At 37.4% G+C, this 17,368-nt stretch overlaps 1 protein-coding gene across 2 annotated transcripts in view; it reads left to right on the top strand.

Moving 5' to 3' along the window:
* Window positions 1-353: 353 nt before the first annotated feature.
* Window positions 354-17,368, top strand: part of ETV1 (ETS variant transcription factor 1) — a 94,510-nt gene continuing 77,495 nt past the window's right edge. The window contains exons 1-5 of one of the 2 annotated variants that reach the window (XM_060156123.1): window positions 354-399; window positions 2,432-2,563; window positions 3,375-3,462; window positions 4,833-4,880; window positions 14,145-14,198. In XM_060156123.1, the coding sequence (XP_060012106.1) occupies window positions 2,519-2,563; window positions 3,375-3,462; window positions 4,833-4,880; window positions 14,145-14,198 (235 nt within the window). In that variant the 5' untranslated portion in view covers window positions 354-399; window positions 2,432-2,518. Of the gene's footprint in view, window positions 400-2,156; window positions 2,294-2,431; window positions 2,564-3,374; window positions 3,463-4,832; window positions 4,881-14,144; window positions 14,199-17,368 lie in introns of those variants that run through there. The other variant, XM_060156122.1, reaches the window with a different exon arrangement.

Below are 17,368 nucleotides of genomic sequence, written 5' to 3'. Positions count from 1 at the left end.
GAAAGGCCGGAATTTTGTGAATGGAGCCGAAAGGTGGCTCCAGGGCGGGAGAGGCTCCGCCTCTTTTCCTAAAGCGGCCAATCTCCTAGCGGAGCGCTGCGGGGTCAGCAATAAACAACAATGGGCTGGGAACAGACGGTAAATTATTGGCTACCGAGAGAACCTCGCGGGGGCTGAGTCTGAAGCTCCGCCCCCTCCCGGTTACCATCGTTACCCGTCAGGCTCCAGCCGCAGAGAAGGTCTTTGGAAACTGTTGGTCAGGTTACGGGGGCTGGGTTATCCCGGGAGTGCTGGGCGGCGGGACACACTTGCCGCCTGACTGCACCCTCAGAAAGTACCCTGGAGCCTCACGATGCCAGCCTCGAGGCCCGGCTGCGCCCGAACCCCTCCCCGGCTCGGGTAAATGTGCAGTTCCCGCTCAAAATGCTTGTAGGTGCGCGCCTTAGGACGGGCTAACTCTGATTTACTACTTTCAGGGAACGCACGGTGTGTGTCCTTGCTGTCCACAGTTACTGGGTGTTTCCCCAGTAATAAGTTTTTTTTTTAATATTAAAAAAATGTTTGACCCATGACCTCCATGGGTCCGGAATTGAGCCTTGTGCGCTCACACTCCGGTTTAATACGGCTCCATAACGTTCCATTTAAGGAAGGAAACTTTCAATTAGAAATTAAGAACTGCAGCACGTTTCTCAAAGGGCTGAACAGCTGCCGGAAACACCCTTTGGTCTCTAGCTCTGGTCGCCACCAGGATCACAAATGAATTTCAACACCATTGAGTCCCTGGTCCCATCCCCGAGGCCTCTCATCCGCGGTTGGGCCGAGGCTTCTGAAGTGACTCTTTACAGCTCTAAGCCCCGTAGGAGGGTCAGGGCAAGTGGTTTCAGAATTGCAGCCCTCACTTTTTAACGTCCTAGTCATTGTCCTTGAAACCCGACCCCCCTCGCCTCTCTCCCCCAACTCCCGGCTCTGGCTGTTTAAAAGCTGGAGAGGAAGTGAAAGCGTCAAGTACAGTAAGTGATACCCTCCGCCTCCGTGTATACATAACAAAAGCTCAGGAAACGTGCGGGTCCCTAGGATATCCGAGCCACCCCTAACCTATCCCTGCTCCTCCCCACCTCCACCGGGGACTGGAAACACCTTGTCCCAGTGCACACGTGGGACAAATTTTATTTTAATACTTTACCTCACCTAGATCGCTCTGTAGTTCTCCCTTCCAACGCAACCACTCCTGAAGCAATTCCTCTGCTTCTCCCAGGTGCTTTCCCCATAGATTTTACTGTCCCATGAAAGATTTACTTGAGGATGACGTTAAAAAAATAATGTTGTTGATGCGCCATAATGGTTATGGTGGGTGTTGAAAAATGGGAAGAGAACCTGGGCCAAAAACTTAGTGGGAACGAGGCTATAGTGTGAGGTGGGCTTCTTATCAGGTTCAAAGTAGAGGGGCTGGAGATCTTGAGGGAGGGGTGGTGGGAGACTAAGGAGGCACGGTCTTGGTGGATCGCACTTCAGAGTATATATCTGACCCGAACGAATGTGCTTGAGGAAATCAGCCCAATTAGTGGACCAAACACACCAGTAAGGGGAACTGGCGACTCGAAACACATGGCTTCGGTGTCCCCGGGCGCCTTAACAATAAGCAGCGGGTTAGGACGGCAGTCGATTTGCTCTGTGGCGTTTCCAGGCTGTGGTCACCGCGCCAGCCGGCGGAGCACGGGTATGGGCAGAGGGGCGCGGGAGATTCACGAGCAGGGGCAGCAAGCCTCCTGATTGACAGCCCGAAATCCGATCTTGTGAAAGAGACGCGGAGCCAATGGGAGGCAGCGATCCATCAGTTTGGATTGGAGGCCCCTGGAGGAGAAGTAGAGGAAAAACCACCGAATTGAGCTCTGTCAGAGGCGCTTTCGGCTTCCAAGGGGGAAGTGCTGGGCAATAATTAATGTTTTTATTAAAATTGGAGGGAATTTTTTGCAGCCGTTCGCCTAGCGTGGCCTTCAGGTGGGTCTTTCCAACAACTTTTTATGTCTCTCCAGATAATTGCATGGTTGTGGGTTGCAAAAACTATCCTTATGAAAGAGGTGTCTCCGTTTCTTTAGTCCCGTTAGGTGCAAAGCAAGTCTCGTTGATCGCCATTGCTAGTTTTGCACACGTTTGCGAATCAGAGCTGCCCGGGGTACACCGACCGCGCAGGGAAACATCGAGAGTGTAAATAAATACATCGCCTCTGGTTCGGATTTTTGCTATTGCCGAAAATATGTAAATTGTGAACTCTCTTGTCTCTCTTTGGATCCAGGTGAAGGAGGCGGTGTAGGGAGGGTTATTTTTGTGAATGGGACTGTCGGAGGGTAATTAGCTATGCAAATTCAAGAGCTTCATTCATGATTTTTTTTTTTTTTTTTTGTAGCCTAAAAGCCATCTTGTTCCCCTCTAGGTTGATAGAAGTCCAGATCCCGAGGAAATCTCCAGCTAAATGCTCAAAATATAAAATACTGAGCTGAGATTTGCGAAGAGCAGCAGAATGGATGGATTTTATGACCAGCAAGTGCCTTACATGGTCACCAATGTGAGTGATCAGTTCGAAAGTTGCTGTTTATAAACTTGACTCCGACGGAGGGGGTGGGGTGGGGAGGAGGGAGAGAATGAGGAGGGAGGGGGCAAGGGGGCTGGGATTGCAGATACTTTATCTGCTTTGTTGCCACTGTAGGGCGACTCTGCTTCTAGAAGCCCAATCTTCAAAATGAGCTTACCTTTCAGTGATTTGGATAAGGCATAGTTTTGTTTTTAAGACTCCTTTTTCTGATTAAAGTGCTCAAGATGAGTGGAAGAGGAGATGGGGGGCAGCAGCAGCTGCTGCTCTCAAAGTTTTTGGCTGGGTTTGTCTGCCACATTGAAAAGAATGAAGTTGAGACAAATGCTGACACTTTTTGTTTATATGGGGTGTTTATTTTTTTCTTTTTTTTTTCATTGTCTCTCTTACATTTTTCATTTCACCACTCTGTTTTTGTTCTTTTTTTAGGGGTGTTTCAGGGAGAATAAAATTCACTGTGTTTTAATCTAGCGTTGATCCAGCCTAAAACGACTTTAAGTGTAATTGCTTAATGTTGTTTTGATGTTGAGATACCATGAATATATGACTGATAAATAGTGTATTACCATCGGCACAGGGGAGCAACTCTCCCTGGCTGTTGAGTTCTCAGCATAAGCTTTCACTGTCAAATGAACACAGAAAATGATTATTGGAATTGATACGATGGACTTTTATTTTTCTATTTAGGGAGAAGATCCAGTAGACTTTTGTATGCATGTGTGTTTCTGTGTGTGTGTGCCATGTGAGGTTTACATTCTTTTAAAGGATTTTATCTTTCCCTTTGTAGAATCAGCGTGGGAGAAATTGTAACGAGAAACCAACAAATGTCAGGAAAAGAAAATTCATTAACAGAGATCTGGCTCATGATTCAGAAGGTGAGGTTTGATTTGGGGCTGAATCCCCCCTCTTTACCTATACTTCCCACCCTCATAAAGAAGAGAAGCACTTCAGTCTTACCTTAAAGAATAATACACTTTCAAATTACTGCATTTAACCAAGACTTTTATTTGGAGCAATTAACATGATGTGACAGTTTGCGTTGAGAGATATTTTATGGCTCTGTCACAAACTAATGCAAGAAGGAAATAAAAACAGTGACAACCTTCTTTTAATCATTCTTTTGTGTTTAAATACCTTTGTCCATATGGCATACAAGTAATCCCATACACTAAGGTAACAATTTTGAAATATCCAACACAGTGGGACAAATTAGGCAGCTGTGCACACTGCTTAATTTCTCTTTTCTCCTGTGTTAGAAGTTGAGCAATGTAAGTGATTGTTTGATTTCCCATCCCCTTACACTAAAACCATATACTGTTATCAAACTTTTCATTGATGATTTTGATGACCACATGGTGAGGCCTTAAAATGTTCAATGAATCATAATCAAGGCCTAATTAGTAATTATAATACCTATTTGGGAAATTGGGTCACAGATTCCTTTTATGAACTGTTGGTAGGAGGTCAATATATTATAAATTATTCCAGCCCTATGCAGGCATTCATAATAAACTTACCATACTTAGATTTAATTACCAAAGTTCAGTTTGCCATTTAGATTAGGTATATTGGATTCTGAAACATCCTCAAATCTTCATATAAGTATAAATAAGTTACACGTGCCTCTCCCTCCCCACTATGACAGAATACACAGTTTTGGACTTGATAATAATCAGGTACCAGAGAATTATCTCTCTGACTTTTGTAAACCTATTCCTGTAGAAATTTTCTTCCAAAATCTTGTATTTAAAAGTTGTCCCTTTTAGTTTTGAGGCGTTGAACTTCAAAACATATAGTACTTTGAGAATTATACAATGTACTGTTACATGTTTTATATAAGATTCGGAAGATAGAAATAAAACGTTTTTCAGTCGTTCTGATTTTTCCCCTACTACTGTTTTAGCAAGAGTTGAATATATTTAAGAAAGGTTTCTATGGATAGACATGCCTTTACCTCAGCCTTTTTGAGTTCTAGTGTATGCGTGTTGTTTGAGGTCCCTAAGCTTATTTATTAAGCTAACTGTTAAAAAGGGGAAAAAAAAGATATTGAGAAGTATTGCTTAATAGACATCAAAATGGGCAGGATTATTGATATAATTAAGTTACAAATCCTGATTTCTTTTTATATTGACTCCCCTCCCCAAATTAAATTGATCTATAGTACTAATTTCATGACAAACATTTCCATTTAATGTAGGCTAAAGGTTTGCAAATCTTTTGTTTATGTCTTTGACTTGTTTTTTAGAACTCTTTCAAGATCTAAGTCAATTACAGGAAACATGGCTTGCAGAAGGTAAGGCAAAAAATTGCTTTCAAAGGAGGGGAAAAGCAACTCTAGAAGGGGAGGGAAAAAAAGTCCTGAACTTGCTGTCTTAATGTTCAGCCCAATTAATTGAGCTCTAAAAGAGCCACCTCATGTGTCATGCATACATTAGAGCCTCTGATGAGTTTGTCTTCGGGGAATCTGGGACTGCACTACCCAGTGTCATCACAAATTACCAGGAGAAATTGCTTCCAGCTCACAATCACATCTGCTTTTGGCAAGAACTAATGCACCAAGACTTCAAGTTCTAAGCCTCTGTTCAGATTTTAATTGCAATTGATCAGGTTTATATTATTGTACCTCGAGAGACCTCCTAGAGCCAGAACTCGGCTTGCTGTTTCCTTTAGAGCAGCGCATATCATTATTTGGTGTTCTGGCGGAGGACTTTTCTGATGGCAGAAATTAGTTTCTCTGGGTTCATCAGGACGGGATGCTTCAAGATTTAAGTGCAAGTGTCTTCTTTCCACCTTGTTCACAACACAGAACGTTAGGTGTGTATCCAATGCTAAGGAAATCCATGGCTTTAAAATAAATCTTGGGGGGATTGGAGGATTTTTAAAATGTTTTCTGTTTGTTACTATGATGTGATGTTTGTTGAAATTGATCTTTGCTATTATAACACTTTTATTAGGATTTATTTAATATAGCAAGGAGATATTTAAAGGCATTACTTTTATTTTTGATAAAATTCTGTGTTGCAGTCTATTGTATCTTTTTTTGTGAAACTTTATTTTATAGGAACAAGGAGATATTGCTTCAGTACAGCTTTATACAACTTGAGAAATGTCTAATGTTGAGGGACTTTTGTTGGCGTCTATAATTTGAAATTTTTCTTTTGGATTTGGTACACTAAATGTGAAATAATAATTTTATCCTACGATGTGTTTTGTGGGAAATACAAAGAGAAAATTATAGATAGTTAGGTATTGAGTATAGTTGTGTTATTTCTGTCTTTGCATTACATGGGAAACATGCAGTTTTTGGAACAGATTTTTAAGATGGTTCAAAGAAGAGAGAGGGTCTCTTTAAAAGGAACCCAAGCAATGCTGTTGCTACTTTGAGGCAGACTGCTGTGTTTTTTCTAGTGGTCTTGCTTGCAGTTGATCAAGTTGCTGTTAGCATGTAAAATAAGTTTCTTTGTTTTGCTGATATTCTAGTTCTTCCAAAGGGCTTCTGCAATCTTTATAAAGCTTTTAAGTTAAATAGCTTTTCCAGTATCCCTTTGCAAGGGTGATTGTATTTGTATGTTAATGAAAGGTAAGTATTAATGAAAGTTTTAGTTACATTTAAAGGTCATTTTGCTTGTCACTGTAAATGAAACTTATTGCAATAGATTACTTATTATTGCAACATAAGCCATATATTCAAATGTAACTTTCTCAAGAAAAATCTGCACAGAGGCTCTTGCATGAATTTTATCTGTTAGTTTTGCAAAGTTAAATGTTGTGAGAACACTATGTTTATGAGGGAATTTATTCGCTTATCCAGAATACCTTCAGATATCTATTTTAATTGTTCTGGAAGGTTTGTTGGTTCTTAAAATGTTTAAGTCTCATTGATTCCAAGTCAGTGCACTTGCTGGCAGATTTTGAATGTGCACAGCAACTCTGTTCCTGGAATTTAAAAATGTGGAATCTGTGACAGACTCTTACCATTTTATAATCAGTTTCAGTGCAGTGTTTTACTTTTGACTTGTTTTGTTTCTTTGTCCCTCAGATAAGTGATTTGGTAATTTATCCAAGTTTATTTTAAAACTCTACACTGAATATTCTTACCCATGATAATTAACTTACCTGTAAATCAGATCTGAAGATTTAGCTTTATATAAAATAAACCTAGAAAATGATTGATGTATTTGAAAGAACATGGACTTTTACTTAGAAAAGAATTTATAAGCTTAAATAAGTTCAGGAATTAATCCTCGGAGTGTTTTATTGAATACCCAGGTGGGCTCCTATTTACAAACCATGAGTAAGATTGCATTTGAGGATAATTTAAACATTTGTTCAGAATACTTTACGTTAATGTATCCTGTCATGGTATAAGCATAACATTAACTTTATTTTTAAAAATCTAAGAGTAAGAAGAGAGGTGGGTTTTTAAAATTATCTGTTAATGGACTGCACATTTATTTTTAGCAATTTTATATAATTATGTTATTTGCATTAGCATGTTAACTTATCCCACATCTTGAACAATATTAGCTAAGAAGAGATCTCAAAATTATACTAGTTTATTTGTAGCTAGATCTGTTCATTTATGTTCTTCTGGTCATCCAGAAATTAAAACATTGCCAAACTGGCAGACTATAAACGGTTCACATATTTCTTTTCATAATTCTTTATCGCCAAGAAAGGGACCATGGAATTTTAAGTCATCTTGACCCTTTTTAAAAAGACCATTGGCAATTAACCAAGTTTCTCCCATAAGAATCCCACGGGGAAGTTAAACAGGTCTAAAAATGTTACTAGGCAGGAGAGTCAAGGTACTTGTAATGTGTCATATGAATTTTTAAAAAATTATCACAGTCCCTAAATACTTGGGAAATAATATTGTTTCAGGTTTAATTTATTTTTTTCCTGTAAAAATTTTTATAAGGTAGACCCGAAGTGTAACATGGATTGGTCAGAGGTAAATTATTATGGATTATGAAATGTGTTTTATGTCCAAGGAAAAATTTGGATAGATAAGGTAGGACTTATTTGAGGGTGGGGTTGGAACCGGTTACATTTTCAATTCACTAAAGTCCTCTCCAAAAAATATGCTTCCATTCTTCCCCCAAATTTCTAAACAGGGATCAAAAATATGTTTTTGAAGAATATAACTTTATATTAGTATCAGTTCTGAAGTACTAACACTGCAATTTTAAGGTTTTTTAACATATACACCACAATTTAAAATAATCACATCTTATTCTGAAGAAAATTGAAAAGGTAATGTTTTCAGTGACCAGAGTAGCAGTTAAAAAAGTGAAGAATGTGCTTATTTTAAATTTTGCCATAGCCAGTTTATATTGTCATTTTACTGTGTACAATTCTTTATTTATTGATTCTTTGACTTTTGAATTGGATTGCCACTTGACAGAAAGGCAATTCCAATTATTTGATCCCATGAAATAATGAGTTCAAATATCAATTCTATCAACATCCTGGTAACGTCCTGTTTTTTTAAGTGGTGCTTTAAGGAAGGGCGTCCTAGAAATTCATAGTTAAAATGGAACCTTTTGTGTGGGGGGGACAGAAGTTGAAGGATGTAAAATTGAGTTAAAAGAGGATCACGTTCTTTTAAAGTTGCTTGTTAAAGTTTACCTTTAACACAACTTAAAGAAAAATAATACATTTCATATGTATCTAATATAAATACATAGCAACTTTTGAGTGTTATTTTTGATGTTGGTCTAGATGTCCTTGAGGTTTCTTTTCATCAGTAATATTAAGGAAAATTGTCGATAGTGATTCGCTGCCATCAGGGTAGAATGTTTTTCAGTTGTGTGGTAAGTCAAGTTTCATGCTGCCAGGACACTTTAGTCAAAGTTGTGCCTCCAAGAATAACCTTTCTACACTAAAGATTATTATTACCTCGTGCCCTCATGCCGATAAGCTTTTTTCCTTTTGTTTTATGTGACCTTCTATTAATAGTCAGGTTTGCTGAAAAGTAGAGATGTCATTCTATCTCCTCAGTTCACTTTAGTGGCTGATACTAAATTTATAATCAAAATCATTTATTATGAATTTCATCAAATAATATGTGCTCTTGTTACTCAATATACATAATGCCACCCATAATACACAGTAGTCATAATGTACTCATTTTTATTTTTTAAAAACTAGACTGTTTCTTTTTGAAACGGAACATAAATTGGGTATGTACTCACGATTTTTTTTTAAATGTGAGGCAGTAAGGAGAAAAAGCTTTAAAGACTACATTATTTTGTGTGGTTTAAATAAAAAAGGAATTGAGAGTTAGGCATTAAATTACAGAAGTCCATACTATTTCTTAGAGTTGAGCAAGAGTCATTGTATGGGGGGAGGGGGGAGCTACTCTCCATCTTTTTCTTGTACCAGGAAATACTCTAAACTATGAAACAAAGACTTCTTGTTTGGACTTCATTAAAGGGTAGCAGGTAGAGTAGATGTATTCTGTTTCTCAACATTTATTGGAAGTATATAAATGCATTTTCATCTAGGGTCTATTTGCAAAATAGAAAAATTTGTTAAAAATAGAATTCGGATTTGATGTAGCCTAGATATCGGTTTTCCAGAGGGTCCTAATACATGTTAATGAAATATTGCTGAACTTTTCTAATTCAGTTACAGAAAATGTATAATTTCTTGAATTTCATAATATAACTTTATTTCCTTTGATCTGTGCACAACATTGTAATTAAAATAATAATAATGATAATAATAATAGAAGTCAGACCTCAGTAGCATTAGAGAAAATATATGGATAATAACAACAGCTCTGAGCTACGCTTAAGTTTTCAAGTTTCTCTATAGGTTAGTTAGGAAATTGAAGTTGATTTGAGACTAAAGACAACTAAAACTTACTGTTTTCTTTCTTTTAGAGCATACAGAAAGAATGCCTTTATCAATATTAAAGATGTTTTTGTCATGGGGAAAATGCCCCCTCTTTTTTCATCTGTTTCAGTGTATTTATATTTCTGCATTAATTAATGTTTATACATTGGTACAATCATTTTAATGTTAAAAGCGATGTGGTATAAAACCAGGCTTAGCGGCCTCATGATTATTTTCTTCCATGGCCTGAAGCTTCATTTTAGGATTAAACAAAATATGACTGTGTGAAGGTTGATTTTCTTGTTGTTTTACTTTTATTTAAAAGAAAATTTAAATTTCTTTAGAGAAACTTGTTTCTTAACCCTGTGAGAGTGAAATGCTACTAAGTTCAGCAATAAACTATTATAATCTTAAGATAAAAAGAGCATTTGAATAATAAGCAAGAAAAATAAGGTATTTCTTTAATGGTTTGGCTTTTTTTCCCCCTTCCTTCTTTCCTTCCTTCCTTCCATCCACCCATCCATCCATCCATCCATCCATCCATCCATCCATCCGTCTATCTTTACCTCTTTTCTTTTTTCCTTCTTAGTTTTATACATTTAAGTTTCTGTGACAAATTACCGTATAAAGCAGGATGGGTTAAACATATGTAAATATATATATGGATTTAACTTTGTCATTTATTTAAACGTGTACCTTAATGGATTTGAGCTGTATTTGAGACAGAGCAATAAAACTGGTATGTTTATACTGCAAGTTCAAGTTGACTTGCTTTAGCTCTCTGGAAGGGTGTGACATGAAAAGATTGCGGTTGGGCCCCATGGCTCATGCTGGACTGTGTTTTTGTGAATGGAGGCGGAACTCCAGCTCTGCCTGCTTGTCTGGAGGAATTGCTGAGGAGATCAGCTGTCTCATTCACGGGCAGAAAGAATGACTCATACATCTTCCGCCTTGTTTGGCTCCAGGTCATTGTTACAGTGGATAGAACTGGTTTTAATTAAATATTAACCCCTTTTCAACTTGACATTTGTTTCAGTTGTAATTTTTCCACTTTTTCCCTAGCTTTAAAAGAAAACCTGACAGGCGCCTAGTTTGTAAGAAAAAGGGGGTTTTTACTTGTTTGCAGCCAAACTTGGAAAATATTTCAACACTCACCTTTCCTTAAGTAATGATTATTACTTTATTTGAAGGTTTAAAATAAGCACAAAAGACATTGTGCACTCCCCACCCCAGCCCCGCCCAAGAAATGTTAGTTAAGAAAGTATATTAAAATTCAAAATAAGGGTTAGTGATTCTGTGACATCAAGATTGTGATTAATATTTTCATGGGTTTCTTTCTCATAATATGTATTGCGATGTAGTAGAACGAGAGAGAGAGAGAGAGAGAGAGAGAGAGAGAGAGAGAGAGAGAGAGAGAGGGAGAGAGGAGAAACAACTTTGGATAATAATGTAGGTAAATAGCTGAGAGTGCAAATACTTCCCTTATAAAGGCGAAGTCCTGAGACTTGATGGCAACTTGTCTATTAATGTGTGATGAACTGATAGAAGCGCTCCAGCTATTACCAGTAAAATCCACATGCTTCATCTTCTTGAAAGCCTTTTATTGGTCTTTTGGTATATACTTTCTCTTCTCCTTTCTTACTCTTTCCCCTTCCTCTTTAATTACAGAGTGTGGGGAAACATTTTCATTCCCCAAAGGTGATTATTCCAAGCATAGTTTATTATAGATAGCAGTGAAAAAACTAATTTATTTTTAGGTTGGCCTCTATTGTTAATTTTCCACTTTGGAGTTGGTATGGCTTGCCGCAAATTTTCAGGAAGCTGTAGTTTGCTACTTCACAGAATTCCCCGTGAATGGAGGAAAAAAAGGAAATGTACGATACGAGTGTGGCAATACTTTGTCATATTTTCCTTGCCCAGATCCAACTTGTGTTTTTCGTTAGCTGCTTTCCTTTGACTCTAACTTGAAGTTAGAGGTAGACTTCAGCTTTTGTCCATTTAAGTAGCATGCTGCTTCATTTGGTCTATTCAGTTTCTTAAGATTAGCTTCTGTGAAAATGTGAGTCATATGTTTTTTGTTAAAATTCTGGAATATGTTCAGGCATAAGTGTGAAGTATTTATTCAGTATGTTAAGGAGTTAGAACAGAAATAGCAGTTCTTATTCTTTTTACAAAATTGTTGGTATGTAGCTATTTTCTGTATTTGTGAGGTATAACTTCTGGTTTCTTCTCCTCCTGAAGTTTTCCCTCCCCAGCTCCCATCTCCCAACATACGCTGCTTATCCATCAGCGATTTTTACGCCTTTCTTGCAGTGATATATATCATTGAATTGCAACTTTGTCTTCTGATAGTAAGAAAAAAAAAGTCTGGCCTTTGGGACAGTCATACCAGCATATTCTGTTACAAATACGTTTTTGTTACTCACCCACTATTTTTAACTATTCCTGTAAAGGGATATTATGTTTTTATTAGATTCTTGTAAATGTTGGCTTTTTAAAAGCATAGTAATTGCTGTGGTTGATAATTTTGCATCTCAGTAGTTATCTGAGTTTAGCTGTTAATTTCAAAGGAAAACCAAAACCTGTGGATATGGTGGGAAAAATGTGTAGGATTTGATTCTGTCTGCCTGCTGTTATTTATTAAATAGATATTAAAAACACTTTTTGTAATTTTTTTGGTGAAAAGACTTATTTTGATGGTTACTCCTCCACTTATAATTTGTGAGTCTTTGAGAAAAATCAGGTTTACTGTACTGTCAAAAGAATGTTTATAGCTAAGAGAATGCTAATGTACAAATTTTAGCTGCGATTTTTATCCGTCTCCAATATAATTCATTAGAAGTAAAGATATTAAACTTGCATTGTAATGATTTGAGTAGTACTTCGTGTGTGAATTGAAAAAAAGGGATGGGTGGTGGAGGTTTGGAAAGAAGAATATAAGTAACGTTTCTTGAGTATCTGATATTGTGTCTGGCGTTGTGTTTAGACTATTCCATTTAATCCTCATGAAAAACCTATATTATCACTATTAAACTGATGAGTAAAATGGAGTTCAAAGAGGTTAAATAATGTTACACAGTTTACACAGCATAACATGGAACAATGATTTGAAGGTTGTTGGCCTTTAGTTAACCTTGGTATCAGGAATTAGTGGAATCGGAAGAAAAAAGTACCTCTTCCTCCAGTACAGGCTGATCAAATAGGTATCAGTTCTAATTTGGAAAAAAGCGCTTAATTTGTTTGGTTTTCTTAAGTGGCAGAGGATGGAATTTGTCTTCAATAAAGTATTGGTGTACAGAAGAAAGTTGTTAGAAAATAATTGAATGTCAAACTGCATATGTCTTGGTAATAGGCAAGATTATCGTTTGTTCCGCTCTTAATAATATAACATAAATTTTATTCAACCAAATATTTGGTTTTTTAAATCCTATTAAATAAGCTGACACAACAGACATTTTAATTCTATGTATGTTGTGTTCCTTTTTTATACAGAATTTTTAAAATGTAGAATTTCTTTTTATATGAATTTTTTTCTTAATTACCAACACAAAGCTTTTTCAACAAAGACTGATTATGTTAATAAGAATTCCCCATACAGAATAGGCACTTTTAAAAAAATTAATTGACATCTGTTTTAGTATGACTTGATTGGATAAAAAGTTTCACTCTTAGATAATACTAGTAAAGTAATACTAACTAATCAGGTTATAGCTAAAGTTAATTAGGATTATAACTCATTATAAACCCAGCTTTTATGTAGCTTGTATGTCTGTAAGTGTGCATATTTGTGTGTGCAGATGAAAACTCATTTTTTTAATATGTCAATTTGGAATAGGTTATTTTGACACCTAAATTAACTGTGATGAAAATATTCTAGAAGTGAAAAATATACTTGTGTTTTGATTGCCGAATGCATTAAGTTCTTGCTCTTCAGAATTTTTTTCCTTTACTAAAAATAGGGTAGTCATTTGACATTAGGACTGATGAAATAGTGATATTCTTTTGTTAGTACTAAATAGTCACCTGGAAAATATTTTGCATGAAAAGATGGAGTTTGTTTTATTATTTATTATTTTTATTATTGTGACCATAATCATTGAGATATAATATTTTATTATATATGACCAAAGTCAATGATAATCTTTTCATGTAAAAAACTTCGTCACATATTTTGGCCAAATTTAGGGCAAACATTTTTAATTATGGTAGTCTAATTGGCAGTAGACCGAACATATCAAAAGCAGATATTTCTAAAAAGCAGAGGGGATATGTGTAGTAATTACACATCATTTGGAAGAATTGTGTGGTTAATTTAAATGAGCCGCTTAAGCACCGGCAGTAGGTGAATTGAAATACTTCTTACTCCATTCTTGCAAAAACAGAAAACAAAAAAAACCCCACTGCATCTAATGGAATTCCTGTAGCTTCTTTTATTTTGCATGTTTCTTTTATTTCCACGTGGCAGGTGAAATTCAGAGGGACTACAACTTCCACCATTTTATTTCTGACATACGTGTTTTCTGGGTGACACTGATGATGGCTTCTATTTCTCCTCCCCAATATTGCTGTCAATGCCATTTTAAATATGAGCTCATTGGCAAATAATCATAGGTTTGGTCTCAGTCTAAAAAGCTCTTCCATGAGAGATCTTACTTGACATTCTTTATGCCTTGGCAGTTTCTCTCTTAATTTTGTTTTCTTGTTTTTTCTTCAGCTCAGGTACCTGACAATGATGAGCAGTTTGTGCCAGACTATCAGGCTGAAAGTTGTAAGTATACTATGACTCATCTCTTGAACTTTTCTTTGTCTTTGTTTCCTGCTTTTATCCTTTCTCTTTGGTTGGTCTCCACTTCCAGTGTCTTTTCTTGCATTGTGCCCGTGCCTTTTTACCTTACAGTCATGAGGTGATTGTATTTGTCAGGTTGTGACCTCAGTAGAACCCCTGTAGGATCTGAAAAGAGCTTAGGAAAACTGATTGGATTAAAAGAGGGTCCTGTTCTCTATTTCGTTTATATCCTTGGAGAAGAAACAGGGTGTGATCCATGAACATGCGGGTGTTTACTTCCAGCTTTTCAGTATGTCCAGCAGGAAAAGTGTGTGTGCTGATGGGAGACGGTCAGTAGTTCAAATCCTCATGAGATTTATTGTATAACATAAAAATCTTAGACCACACATCCTCTGGCTTATTGTATTATTTTACACTCATGAACTTTCACCTGCTTGGATTTAATTTTTAGCCTCATTATCTGCTTCCCGGTTGCAGTCACACAAATGCAAGTAGCCATTGGCTTCTCTTAGGATCCCTTCTGTGTTTCTTTCCCCGAGCCTTGCTCCAGGGCTTGTCATAGCATGCGAGAGGAGTGATTCAGGGGTTCTCCCCTCCTCTAATCAAAGAATGAGCATTTTGCCTGTATCAACATGGTTGCCTCGGGGTTTGCTTCCGATATTTATGGTTTGCCCAGCAAACTGCAGCTATTGACCTGAGGTGTGAATAGTAAAGATAAGGGTATAAATGCCATCCTGATTATAAAACTGACCTAATACATTTTTGTTCTTTTAGCACCAATTAAAGCTCCAACTTGTTTCATTTTTCCAGGCCATTGACGGTTTCACAGGAGGCAGTAGCAACAGCAACAACAGATGCTTAATACCTTACAACTTATCAAACCCATATTTTCACACCTAATATCATAAATCTAACACAAATACCTACGTTACTTTGAGTAACAGATGTTCGTGTGCAATGTTTTCAGCTTTTATGTTTGCTATCTTACATTTCCCAGGTGTCAAGGGTCGTAAGAGGTTTCTTCCAGATTCTCTCCCGTGTTACCTATTTTAGTTCGGCGTCATTACAATTTTTTTTCATTTGTGGTAAAATATATATTACAGAAAATTTATCATTTGAATCATTTTTAAGTGTGCAGTTCAATGGCAGTCATGTTGTTGTGCAAACACCAACACCATCCATTTCCAGAACTTTCTTATCATCCCTACTGAAAGTCTGTACTTACTAAAAACTAACTCCCCACTTACCCTGCCCCCAGCACCTGGTAACTGCTGTTGTATCAGCTTGATTTTTGATCTGAGAAGAGAATTTTCTGTACTGTTTGATATATTTATTAGACATAGGACTTCAAGAAACCTGTTCAGCTAAGGTTTAGACCTTAATTAGAGACTCTTAGAAATTCCCGGAAGGATGATGGCTAAGGATGACAGCTAGGCAAGGTCTCCCTTTCTTCGGTGAAGTGTGGGAAGAGAATGGTCACATTTCCACATGTCCCTTCCTGTGAGGCACTGGAGTTCTTTCTAAAAACTAAACCTGTCATCTGAGTGGGAGAGTTAGTCTCATGGAGTCATTTTATATCTGAAGAAATTGGTAATGATTTTAATACTCTACCAAATGCCTAAAGGTAATTTTTATTCCTTTTCTTATTTGCCGTCTTTTTGTTTTTTCGTATTCTTGATTAATTCGTCTCCTTGAACTCACTTCTCTAGGTTCACAGCATATGATTTTTTCTTTCTTTCTTTATTCCTTTGATTACTCCTTCTCAAGTCACTCATCTGCTTTCTCTGTCTTTCCCAGGGTTCTGTCCCCAGACCTTTCCTCTTCTTTTTCTTATGCCATGCCAGCACAGTCCCACAGAACTTTCTGCGATGATGGGAATAATCTACGTCTGTACCATTCAGTATAGGAGCCACTAACCACATTCCTCATTGAGCACTTGAACTGTGGCTAATGGGACTGAAGAAATTAATTTTTAATTTATTTATTTTTTATGACTTTAAATGTATGTGAACACATGTGGCTATCAGCTACTGTGGTTAGCGTGCTTCTGTTGAGCTATGTCTCCTACGTCGTTTTCTCTAGTGCAGGTCTCCAGTCTGTCCCCGTCTACTGAACATCTGGTGCCCCGATCCACCACTGAGGTCCTGGTGCAAATTAGAAAAACGCAGCACCTCTGCACTCACCCCCTCCGCCCTCAGCTGAGCATCAGCATAAAACACCATTTACGTAGCACCCCCAGTTTTCAATGTGATTCTCCAGTGACAGTACACTCTCAGTAAGGCCAATGGTGAAATCTTTACTTTTTTTCTGCCCAGCATCTCTCTTCAACTTCTGTTGCCCTTCTAAGTTGATGGCATCATCAATCCAAGCTGAAAACCTTTAATTTATCTTCAGTCCGTCCCAGTTCTTTACCATTAGCCTCCCTTTGCGTACCAAGTTGTTAATTCTACGTCTCAGAAGTATCTTAATTTCATGGCTTCGACTCCATTTCTAATATTTCACTGCCTTAGTTCACACCCACTTTCTGCCTCCACGGAACTTGTGAATCAGCCTTTCTGTTGGTGTTCTTGCCTTCGGGTTTCCCTCCTTCCAGTCCGCTCTCTGCAATGATATTAACACACAGCCATGTGACCTTGTTAATTTTCTCTTTAAACTTCTTTCAGGACAAAGTCCTAATTCTTTAGCTGTACAGAACATTGTTCTATAACCTGGGCCTTGGCTATCTTTTCAGTTTTAACTCTTGCTATCCCAGCAACCTGTGTCTCTCCATTCTCTAAACTTGAGCCTTTCTAATTTTTCAGTCCCCCAAACAGAGTGAGCTTTGCACGTGTTCATTTTGCTTTACATTTTTTTAAGTTTTGCTTTGCAGTCTGGTGTACCTCCAACTCCAGACTCAGCTGCGAGTTCACCGCACTGAGGTCTTTCTTGACCTTTCTTTGCATCCTTACCCTGCAGAGTTAGACTCTATACCATCTTGTATCTTCTGTTTATTATAATATTGTAGATCCATGTCAGTAAGACTGTGAACTTCTTGAGGATTAGGAGCATGTCATAGTCAGTATGCCTGGCGTGTTTCAGAAGCACCATAAGTAAAATTGTTGTCATAACCATGATCAGCTTCTTAGTGCTGATTTTCTCCTAAGTATTTTCGA

The sequence above is a fragment of the Lagenorhynchus albirostris genome, chromosome 8 (assembly GCF_949774975.1).
Source record: "Lagenorhynchus albirostris chromosome 8, mLagAlb1.1, whole genome shotgun sequence".
In the NCBI taxonomy this organism is placed as follows: domain Eukaryota; kingdom Metazoa; phylum Chordata; class Mammalia; order Artiodactyla; family Delphinidae; genus Lagenorhynchus; species Lagenorhynchus albirostris.
The sequence above is the reverse complement of the archived record's forward strand: the minus strand, read 5'-3'. Positions and strand labels throughout refer to the sequence as shown.